The 11,917-nt window shown below is 44.7% G+C and overlaps 1 protein-coding gene across 1 annotated transcript in view; it reads left to right on the top strand.

Annotated features, from left to right (window-relative positions):
- The first annotated feature begins 1,057 nt into the window (after positions 1 to 1,057).
- The window catches only part of RPGRIP1 (RPGR interacting protein 1), a 74,694-nt gene continuing 63,834 nt past the window's right edge, over positions 1,058 to 11,917 (top strand). Inside the window, exons 1-2 of the mRNA XM_037987584.2 lie at positions 1,058 to 1,134; positions 9,337 to 9,459. Of these exons, the coding sequence (XP_037843512.2) occupies positions 9,375 to 9,459 (85 nt within the window). The 5' untranslated portion in view covers positions 1,058 to 1,134; positions 9,337 to 9,374. The remainder of the gene's footprint in view (positions 1,135 to 9,336; positions 9,460 to 11,917) is intronic.

The following is an 11,917-nucleotide window of genomic DNA, read 5'->3' as shown; positions in this document are numbered from 1 at the left end:
CAAAATTAGCTGGGCATGGTGGCGCACGCCTGTATTCCCAGCTACTCGGGAAACTGAGGCAGGAGAATCGCTTGAACCTGGGAGGCAGAGGTTGCAGTAAACCAAGATCGCACCATTGCTCTCCTGCCTGGGCAACGAGAGCAAAAGTCCATCTCAAAATAAATAAATAAATAAATAAATCAAGAGAGGATTTTATGTAACAATTGAGACCATGTTCCACTTAATATATAATATGAACGCAGTGACCAGCCATGCAGAATTTTTAAGAACATTTAATTTTCTTATATGAAATCCTATTGCTTCATAATTACATCCCAAAGTTTGGTTTGGAAACTGTGGTCATGGTGAAATGGAAGATACACATTCTCTTACTTGAAAGCGCTGGCACATGTGGACTGAATAGGCATGTTAATCCCACCAACTATGCAGTGTTTGTTCTCTTCAAAGGGATCTCAGGGCTCCAGAACAACTCCTACTGTTGTTGCCCTTCAGATAAAGTCCGGGTGCGGTGGCTCATTCCTGTAATCCCAGCACTTTGGGAGGCCGAGGCAGGCGGATCACCTGAGGTCAGGAGTTCAAGACCAGCCTCAACATGGAGAAACTCCATCTCCACTAAAAACACACAGTTAGCCAGGCGTAGTGGTGCATGCCTGTAATCCCAGCCACTTGGGAGGCTGAGGCAGGAGAATTGCTTGAACCTGGGAGGCAGAGGTTGCCATGAGCCGAGATCGTGCCATTGCACTCCAGCCTGGGCGACAAGAGCAACACTCTGTCTCAAAAAATTAATTAATTAATTAATTAATTAAAGATTTAAACATCATCCTCTGAATACGAACAAATTTCTTTTAATCTCAAATCCTGCAAATGTGTTTTCAGCTTTAGTTTTAGTTGAGAAGTGGATCTGTTAAGGAACCTTTAAGCTGATCTTTCTCCAAGTCAAACATGCATAGAGAAAAAGCACAGCCTTCACACTCTGATCTACAAAGAGTTAACATCTTAAAAGCTAAACAGAACTGGATTAGCTCCTCTTTCAACAAGCCAGAAGGACAAGCTGATTGGAACCTAGAATACTAAAGGACACCAGAACATTGGGAGAAAAGAATTAGCGACAGCTATCTGGAGCAAGCAAGAACTGTAAGTTTCTATCTGATGCATATTTACAGTTTCCTATGTCTTCCCTAGGGGTGTTTTTGAGAGAATGAAATAAGTTTACTCATTTTCTTTTCTTTTCTTCTTTTGAGACAGAGTCTCACTCTGTCACCCAGGCTGGAGTGCACTGGTACTATCTCTGCTTACTGCAACCTCCGCCTCCCAGGTTCAAGCGATTCTCCTGCCTCAGCCTCCCAAGTAGCTGGCAGTATAGGCACACACCACCATGCCCAGCCAATTTTTGTATTTTTTAGTGGAGACGGGGATTCACCATGTTGGTCAGGCTGGTCTCAAACTCCTGACCTCAGGTGATCCGCCCGCCTCAGCCTCCCAAAGTGCTGGGATTATTGGCATGAGCCACCACGCCTGGCCTGGTTTATTCATTTTCTGTTGTACCCCAGTCTCCCAGGCATCCGGCACAACATTACCAAGTCATCTTTAATCCTGTCACCCTCTTAACTCTATCCCACATCCAAACAGTTGTCACATCTTTTGATTCTCCTTCGTCAGTGTCTTCATGATCCATCCTATTCTTCCATCTCCCTATCCTCATCCTTCCCTAGTTCAAGACCTCTTGCCTATACTATAGCAATATCCTCTTAACACTGTCCTCTCCCCAGTTTCTAAATCGCTAATAGTAGATGAATCTTCCTGAAGCTCTTCCATAGCTCTCATTCTATTGCTTTTATGCTCAGAAATGTATCTACTATCTGCAGAATGAATAAAACTCCTTTTCAAATTAATTTTTAATTGACAATTTGAAATTGTATATATTTATTGTGTAAAATTTGTTGCTTTGAAATATATATATATTTCAAATATAAAATATATATAGTGGAAAACGACTACCTTGGGCTAATTTTTTTTTTTTTTTTTTTTGAGACAGGGTCTTGCTCTGTCACGAGGCTGGAGTGCAGTGGCTCAATCTCGGCTCACTGCAACCTCCGCGTCCCGGGTTCAAGCAGTTCTCCTGCCTCAGCCTCCCCAGTAGCTGGGACTATAGGCACGTGCCACCAAGCCCGGCTAATTTTTGTATTTTTAGTAGGGATAGGGTTTCACCATGTTGGCCACGGCCAGGATGGTCTCGATCTCTTGACCTTGTGATCTTCCTGCCTCGGCCTCCCAAAGTGCTGGGATTACAGGCGTGAGCCCCTGCGCCTGCCCAATCTTGGGCTAATTAAAATATATATTACCTCATATGCTCATCAATTTTTTGTGTTTGATGAGAACACTTAAAATCTACTCTTGGACCAGGCGTCTTGGCTCACACCTGTAATCTCAGCATTTTGGGAGGCTGAGGCAGGTGGATCACTTGAGATCAGGAGTTCGAGACCAGTCTGGTCAACATGGCAAAACCCTGTCTCTACTAAGAGTACAAACATTAGCTGGGCACAGTGGCTTGCGCCTGTAATTGCAGCTGCCTGGGGGGCTTAGACACGAGAATCGCTTGAACCCTGGAAGCAGAGGTTGCAGTGAGATCAGAGCGTACCATTGCACTCCAGCTTGGGCGAAAGAGTGAGACCCTGTCTCAAAATAATAATAATAATAATAATAATAATAATAATAATAATAAGTAAGGGGAACTGACTACAAAATTTTAAATGCTTGCCCAGTGATACAGGGTGTAAAAAATAAAAAAAAGAAGTCCAGGCGGGGTGACTCATGCCTGTAATCCCAGCACGTTGGGAAACCGAGGCTGGTGGATCACAAGGTCAGGAGTTCGAGACCAGCCTGGCCAACATGGTGAAATACCGTCTCTACTAAAAAATACAAAAAATTAGCCGGGCATGGTGGCAGGCACCTGTAATCCCAGCTACTCTGGAGGCTGAGGCAGGAGAATTGTTTGAACCCAGGAAGCGGAGGTTACAGTGAACCGAGATTGAGCCATTGCACTCCAGCCCAGGAAACAATGCCATACTTTGTCTCAAAAAAAGAGAAAAAGAAAATTTTAATTGCTGATGTCATCAAGCTGGCTTTATACATCTATCCATCTATCACTAGTAAAGGGTTCTTAATCCTCACTAACCTACCCTTGTCCAAGTGCACTGCAATTCTGAATATCACTGAAAGGAATTTTTTTTTTTTTTTTTTTTGAGACGGAGTCTCGCTCTGTCACCAGGCTGGAGTACAGTGGCATGATCTCGGCTCACTGCAACACTGCAATCTCTGCCTCCCGGGTTCAAGCGATTCCCCTGCCTCAGCCTCCTGAGTACCTGGGACTACAGGCACGCACCACCATGCGCGGCTAATTTTTTTGTATTTTAGTAGAGACGGGGTTTCACTGTGTTGGCCAGGATGGTCTCGATCTCCTGACATCATGATCAGCCCACCTCGGCCTCCCATAGTGCTGGGATAACAGGCATGAGCCACCATACCGGCTGGAAATTTCTTTAGTCTTTCATCCTGTTGAGTTCAAAACAATTGATAAACCCTTTTAGAATTTACATTCCACTTTTTTTTTTTCTTGAGAAATTAAATCTGGCCACTTTATTGGATTTTGGATGTTTCTTCAACACGCCTTCACTGACAGTCTCAACTAGCTTTTCTTCTCTGGCATTCCAATAAACTCTATTTCATTCTTAGAGCTTCTCTGACTTCAGTTTTAATGGTACTTTTCAATTGCTCCACAGTGCTGCATAGCTTTGGTGGTGTGTCAGTGTACTCTGGGCCCAGTTATTAAAGAACAATAGCATCCCTTCTACTACAGCTCCATTTTTGCAAATGGCTTCAGGTCCAGGGGACCAAGCTTATGATGCAGTCACCTTTCCTTTTTCTTCACATTACATTTCTACAGGAAACTAGGAAGTTGGGTGACTAAGTAAACCTGCATATGCTACTTCATTTGTTTTATTTATTATTATTATTTTTTGAGACATTTTGTGAGATACTGTCTCACACTGTCACCCAGGCTGGAGTGCAATGGTGTAATCTTGGCTCACTGCAATCTCCACCTTCTGTGCTCCAGCGATTCTCCTGCCTCAGCCTCCTGAGCAGCTGGGACTACAGGCATGTGCCACCACACTCATTTAATTTTTGTATTTTTAGTAGAGATGGGGTTTCACCATGTTAGCCAGGCTGGTCTCAAACTCCTGACCTTGTGATCTGCCCACTTCACCCTCCCAAAGTGCTGGGATTATGGGCATGAGCCACTGTGTCCAGTCCCTATGTATGGTACTTCAAATGGAGATTTACTTGTAAACTAAATGGAGATTTACTTTTTTTTTTTTTTTTTTAGATACAGTCTCGCTCTGCTTTGCCCAGGCTAGAGTGCAGTGGCATGATCTTGGCTCACTGAATCTCCGCCTGCCGGGTTCAAGTGATTCTCCTGTCTCAGTCTCCCGAGTAGCCGGATTACAGGCGCCTGTTACCATGTCCAGCTAACTTTTGTCATGTGGCCAGACTGGTCTCGAACTCCTGGCCGCAGGTAATCCACCCGCCTCAGCCTCCCAAAGTGTTGGGATTACAAACATGAGCCACCGTGCTTGGCCTGAGATTTACTTGTAATCCTAGGTCTAACATGTGAAAGTACATAAACTTTGGGGTGATTATTCAGCTTTCTTTTTTTTTTTTTTTTTGAAATGGAGTCTCGCTCGGTTGCCCAGGCTGGAGTGCAGTGGCCGGATCTCAGCTCACTGCAAGCTCCGCCTCCCAGGTTTACGCCATTCTCCTGCCTCAGCCTCCCGAGTAGCTGGGACTACAGGCGCCCGCCACCTCGCCCGGCTAGTTTTTGTATTTTTTAGTAGAGACGGGGTTTCACCATGTTAGCCAGGATGGTCTCGATCTCCTGACCTCGTGATCCGCCCGTCTCGGCCTCCCAAAGTGCTGGGATTACAGGCTTGAGCCACCGCGCCCGGCCTCAGCTTTCTTAAAATAGGCATGTTATTAAATCTGTATAGATCTATTTAAGACTACGACATTGGAAAGATGCTCTCCATTTATTGTGATTTTTAAAAATGAAATGTTACAGAACAGAGTATGAATTATCCAATTCAAGTTAAATTGTCTGGAAAGCAGATCAATACAATGTTTATGTTTTCTCTAGGTGATAGAATTTCTCCATTATACTTTTTGCTTTTTTCTTTATATTTCTCTGTTTGTTCAAAATAAGCTTCTGAACACCCTTCTCCCGTTGACAAGTCAAGCTGGCTTCAACAAAAACAGAGAATTTGTTGTATAGGACACAAGACTCTACTATAGAACCTAAAGTTAGGAACAGAGCCAGATAGTGACATTTATGGAAATAGGGAAAGACTGGGAAACAATCAGACTGGTAAGAGAAATTACAATTCCTCTTTGGGAAAGGTGAGTTTCAGTTGTCTAGTATGTTTACTAGGGGAAACGTTTGAAAGGGGAAATGTTTAAAAATCATTTGTACAAATCTGAAAGTCAAGGCTGGAGACGTAAATTGTTTTGTTTTGTTTTGTTTTTCAAGATGGGATCTCTCTCTTGTCACCCAGGCTGGAGTGCAGTGGCATGATCTCGGCTCACTGCAACCTCCGCCTCCCGGGTTCAAGCAAATCTCCTGCTTTAGACTCCTGAGTAACTGGGATTACAGGCACACGCCACCATTCCTAGCAAATTTTTGTATTTTTATTAGAGATGGGGTTTCATCATGTTGGCCAAGCTGGTCTCCAACTCCTGACCTCAGATGATTCGCCTGCCTCAGCCTCCCAAAGTGTTGGGAACACAGGCATGAGCCACTGCGCCCGGCTGAGACGTAAATTTTGGAGACAAACTCGGAAAAGACTGGAATCAAGAACAGAATGCTTTAAGAACTTTTTGACCCATTTCAGCCCCTCAGTGTCATTCTCTCTCTTGTTCGTTCATTCTTCTTTTCATACACTCAGTGTTTATTTATTGAGTACCTGCTGTGTGCCAATAACTGTTCAGTACTGCATCCATAGAGGTAAACAACATAAACCATTTTTCTGCCTTCAAAGTCATTCTGTTTTAGTGAGGGGACAGACAATAAACTAGTATAAATAAATGAAGGTAGTTTCTGTGTATAGTAAATGTCACAAGGGAAATAAACAGGGTGAGGTGACAGAGTATAAGACTAGTAAGAGAAGGAGAAGTGCTCAGTTCAGCTACCAAAGTCAGAGAAAGGCCTCCTGGCAAATGAAAAGATGCTTGAGAGACCAAAGGATCAGATGGAGTCAGCCAAGTAAAGAGCAAGAAGGAGGCCAGGTGCAGTGGCTGTAATCCCAGCACTTTGGGAGGCCAAGGCGGGCAGATCACAAGATCAGGAGATCAAGACCATCCTGGATAACATGGTGAGACCCCGTCTCTACTAAAAACACAAAAAATTAGCCAGGCATGGTGACACGTGCCTGTAGTCCCAGCTACTCGGGAGGCTGAGGCAGGAGAATCACTTGAACCCGGGAGGTGGAGGTTGCAGTGAGCCGAGATTGCGCCACTGCACCCAGCCTGGGTGACAGAGTGAGACTCCATCTCAAAAAAAAAAAAAAGAGCAAGAAGGAGCTTGATGGTTGGGAGAGCAAAGAGAAGGCAAGTGGTGAGGAGTGTTGTGAGCTAGAGGAAGGAAGGTACAAGGTATGATTGGAGGAGTAAGAAGGGGATCAGATGAGGTTGGGCTTTACAGGCCCTGGAAAAAAATAGTGTAAATTTTACTTTAATGAAAAGCCATTTGGAGTTTTGGAAAGGAAATGTTATGAACTGGGTTGTTTTATACAGGTCACTCCGGGTGTTTCAGGGAGACATAAGGAAGGATGGGAGAGAAAAATGGGGAGAGCATTAAAAATGTGGTAGTTGAGGAAAGAGACACAGATCACTTGAATTTTAGTGGTGGAGACAGGCGGTTATATGTTGTTCTTGTTTGTGTTTGTTTTTCAGTTTCACTCTTGTTGCCCCGGCTGGAGTGCAATGGCATGATCTCAGCTCACTGCAACCTCCGCCTTCCAGGTTCAAGCAATTCTTCTGCCTCAGCCTCCTGAGTAGCTGGGATTACAGGCACCCGCCACCATGCCTGGCTAATTTTTTGTATTTTTAGTGTAGACAGGGTTTCACCACGTTGGCTAGGCTGGTCTTGAACTCCTGACCTCAGGTGATCTGCCTGCCTTGACCTCCCAAAGTGCTGGGGTTACAGACATGAACCACTGTGCCTGGCTGATACATGTTTTAAAGGAAGAACCTGGAGAACATGCTAATGGATGAGGGAAAGGGAGGAATCAAGGCTGCAGGATTAGTAGGATGGTAGTGGCATTTATGGAGCTAGGGAAAGACTGGGAAAAGATGAGACTGGTAAGATAAATCAAAATTCCTGTTTGGGAAAAGTGAATTTGAGATATCTAGTAGCCATGCCAAGAGAAATGTTTAAAAAGATAGGAAATTGGGCTGGTCGCGTTCTGACTCCTGTCATCCCAGCATTTTGGGAGGGTGAGGCAGGCAGATCACCTGAGGCCAAGAGTTCAAGACCAGCCTGGGCAACACAGTGAAACCCCATCTCTACTAAAATTACAAATAATTGTAATTTTTACATGCATGTAATTTTTACATGGTGGCACATGCCTGTAATCTCAGCTACTTGGGAGGCTGAGGCAGGAGAATTGCTTGAACCCAGCAGGTGGAGGTTGTGGTGAGCTGAGATTGCACCACTGCACCGCAGCCTGGGTGACAGAACAAAAAAAAAGAAAACAAAATTGTACAAATCTGAAGCTGGAGACAAAAATTTTGGAGACAAAAGCATATACATACATAGTATTTAAAGTCAGGAGACTAGGCCTGGCATGGTGGCTCATGCCTTTAATCTTAGCACTTTGGGAGGCAGAGGCTGGAAGGTCACTTAAGCCCAGGTGGAGGCTGTAGTGAAATGTGGTTGTGCTATTGTACTGCAGCCTGGGGAACAGAATAAGACCCTGCCGAAAGAAAAAATGGAGGCCAGGCATGGTGGCTCAAGCCTCTAATCCCGGCACTTTGGGAGGCCGAGACGGGCGGATCACGAGGTCAGGAGATCGAGACCATCCTGGCTAACATGGTGAAACCCCGTCTCTACTAAAAAATACAAAAAAACTAGCCAGGCGCAGTGGCGGGCGCCTGTAGTCCCAGCTACTGGGGAGGCTGAGGCAGGAGAATGGCGTAAACCCGGGAAGTGGAGCTTGCAGTGAGCTGAGATCCGGCCACTGCACTCCAGCCTGGGCGACAGAGCAAGATTCCATCTCAAAAAAAAAAAAAAAAGAAAAAATGGAAAAAGAGAGAGAGGAAGGAAGGAAGGAAGAAAGGAAGGAGAGAGGCAGGGAGGGAGGGAAGGAAGGAAGGAAGGCAGGCAGGCAACGAAGGAAGGAAAGAAAAGAAAGAGAAAAGAAAAAGAAGAGAAGAAAGAAAAAGAAGAAAAAAGGAAGAGAAAGAGGCCAGGCACTGTGGCTCACGCCTGTAATCCCAACACTTTGGGAGGCCAAGGCGGGTAGATCACCTAAAGTCAGCAGTTCAAGACCAGTTTTGTCAACACAGTAAAACTCTATCTCTACCAAAAATACAAAAATTAGCTGGGCACAGTAGTGGGTGCCTATAATCCCGGCTAGACTGGATACTATCATCCAGGAAAAAGAGTGTTGGCCAGAGTATGAGGCAACTCTACAGATAGGATTTCCTGATTATTCAGGCCACAGAGCTGAATATGGTCATTTCAGAGCTCCCAAGTTTACATAACAGTTCTAGCCATCCCCAGAGGCTAATTTAAACTTCTCAGTTTTATTTTCAACCTCCTAGGAGATATAATCTGATTGGTTCAGCGTGGGTCATTTGTCTTGGGTCATTTGATTAACCCTGGTCCAATCAGCAATGGCTTCGGGGACTGGATTATGGACTAAAAACTGATTCCTGGGAAGTTAGTCCCTGTAAATTGAGTGGCAAGAGGGATAGAGGCCCATTTCGCAGAGAAAAGGGATGGTCATTGGCTTCCAGGCTGAGCAGACACTTAAAAAATGATCTGAAATGATATCCATCAATTCTATAATCATAAAAACTGATTTTCATTTTGAATAAAGTCATTACTACTGAATACTTGTTGTTACTCTTTAGTATAGAGTTGTCCACACTACCATAAGAATGACTCTGACATGGCATACTCCATCATGACAGTGCTGAGAAATTCCTGTTGCAACTTATGTGCATGTTTCAGAAGACATCCTAAAGTTGCATGTAATTGACTGGACGTTTCCTTTATTTCAGTGTCTTCTGGGATCTCTTACAACTTGGGAACAGAGATCATGTCACATCTGGTGGACCCTACATCAGAAGACTTGCCAGTTAGAGACACAGATGCAATACCTCTGGTGCTACCAGCCTCAAAAGGTAACTTCTACACCTGAGGATGGACACCTTTTAGAATTAAAAGAACTCTCATTGTAGAACATTTTGCTGGCCTTCACAGAAACTGATTTACTTTCAGCTCTTTTCTTCAGTCTTCTCACTTTTTTTTTTTTTTTGAGATGGAGTCTCACTTTGTAACCCAGGCTGGAGCACAGTGGCACAATCTCAGCTCACTGCAGCCTCCAACTCCTGGGTTCAAGCGATTCTCCTGTCTTAGCCTCCCAAGTAGCTGGGATTACAGGTGTGCACCACCACGCCTGGCTAGTTTTTGGATTTTTAGTAAACACAAGATTTCACCATGATGACCAGGCTGGTCTCGAACTCCTGACCTTAAGTGATCTGCCCTCCTCAGCCTCCCAAAGGGCTGGGATTACAGGTGTGAGCCACTGTGCCTGGCCCTCTTCTCACATTTTATTCTTAAATTCTTTTTTTTTTTTTTTTGAAATGGAGTTTCACTCCAGAGCAAGATTCTGTCTCAAAAAAAAAAAAAAAAAAAAAAAAAAGATATTTTTGTAACTTTGGCCAGGTGTGGTGGCTCACACCTGTACCAGCTACTCGAGGCTGAGGTGGGAGGATCACCTGAGGCCCGGAGTTCAAGATCAGTCTGGGCAACATAGCAGTACCCTGTCTCTAAAACAACAACAAAAAAGTATTTTTGTAATTTTGCTCCACTTTCCCATCCCTCAATCCCAATCATGGCTACTGTTGATTCTATTTTCACTTGACTTCACTTCTATAAAATTATTTTTTGAGGATAGGGCACTTTATGCACTGCCCATAAGTATATAAATGATGCAACCACTTTGGAAAATATTTGCCATTATCTACTAAAGTTTAACATGTAACTCTACTTTTGAGTATAAAATTTGCAGAAATTGGCTGGGCATGGTGGTTTACGCCTGTAATCCCAGCACTTTGAGAGGCTGAGGCAGGCAGATCACCTGAGGTTGGGAGTTAAAAATTAGCAGAAATTAACTCTTGCACATATGTGCCAGGAGACATATACCAGAATGTTCATAGCAGCATTTTTTTTTTTTTTTTTTTTTTTGAGACAGATTCTTGCCTTGTCACCTAGGCTGGAGTGCAGTGGTGTGATCTCAGCTCACTGCAACCTCTGTCTCCCGGGTTCAAGTGATTCTCCTGCCTCAGTCACCCAAGTAGCTGGGATTACAGGTGCCTGCCACCATGCCTGGCTAATTTTCATATTTTTAGTAGAGACAGGGTTTCACCATGTTGGCCAGGCTGGTCTCCAACTCCTGGCCTCAAGTGATCTGCCCGCCTCAGCCTCTCAAAGTGCTGGGATTACAGGCAGAAGCCACCGCACCTGGCGCCGGTTTTTATTTCTCCTAAGCACAAATCTAGACATAGAATTGCTGGGTCATATGGTAACACTAGTTTAACATTTTGAGGAACTGCCAGGCTATTTTCCAAAGCAGTGGCACCTACCAGCGTGTATGATGCTTCCAATTTCTTCACTTTCTCACCAACCCTTGTTTTGTTTGTAACTGAGGTGTTATCTCATTGTATTTTTTTTTTCTTTTTTTTTTTTTTTGAGACGTAGTGTCGCTCTGTCGCCCAGGCCGGAGTGCAGTGGCCAGATCTCAGCTCACTGCAAGCTCCGCCTCCCGGGTTCACGCCATTCTCCTGCCTCAGCCTCCCGAGTAGCTGGGACTACAGGCACCCGCCACCACGCCCGGCTAGTTTTTTGTATTTTTTAGTAGAGACGGGGTTTCACCGTGTTAGCCAGGATGGTCTCGATCTCCTGACCTCGTGATCCGCCCGTCTCGGCCTCCCAAAGTGCAGGGATTACAGGTTTGAGCCACCGCGCCCGGACTCATTGTATTTTTAAAAAATGTATTCTTTCTCGGCTGGGCAAAGTGACTCACGCATGTAATCCCACCACTTTGGGAAGCCAATGCGGGTGGATCACCTGAGGTAAGGAGTTCGAGACTAGCCTGGTCAGAACAGTGAAAACCCATCTATTCTAAAAATAGAAAAAGTTAAGGCTAGGCGCGGTGGCTCGCGCCTGTAATCCCAGCACTTTGGGAGGCTGAGGCGGATGGATCACGAGGTCAGGAGATTGAGACCATCCTAGCTAACACAGTGAAACCCCGTCTCTACTAAAAATACAAAAAAAAAAATTAGCCGGGCGAGGTGGCGGGCGCCTGTAGTCCCAGCTACTCGGGAGGCTGAGGCAGGAGAATGGCGTGAACCCGGGAGGCGGAGCTTGCAGTGAGCAGAGATAGCGCCACTGCACTCCAGCCTGGGCGACAGAGCTAGATTCCGTCTCAAAAAAAAAAAAAAATTCTTTGTATATTTTGGACACAGTTGAGAATTTTGTGCCTCTCAAAGCTTTAACTGTTCCCCAAAGTCCATGAAACATGAACTGACTGAGATAATTTTTCAAGTTAGAAGAGTCATAGTGGCAGGAAACCCTTGT

This window comes from Chlorocebus sabaeus, chromosome 29, assembly GCF_047675955.1.
Source record: "Chlorocebus sabaeus isolate Y175 chromosome 29, mChlSab1.0.hap1, whole genome shotgun sequence".
In the NCBI taxonomy this organism is placed as follows: Eukaryota; Metazoa; Chordata; class Mammalia; order Primates; family Cercopithecidae; genus Chlorocebus; species Chlorocebus sabaeus.
Note: the sequence above shows the minus strand (reverse complement) of the source record. Positions and strands in the feature narration are given on the sequence as shown.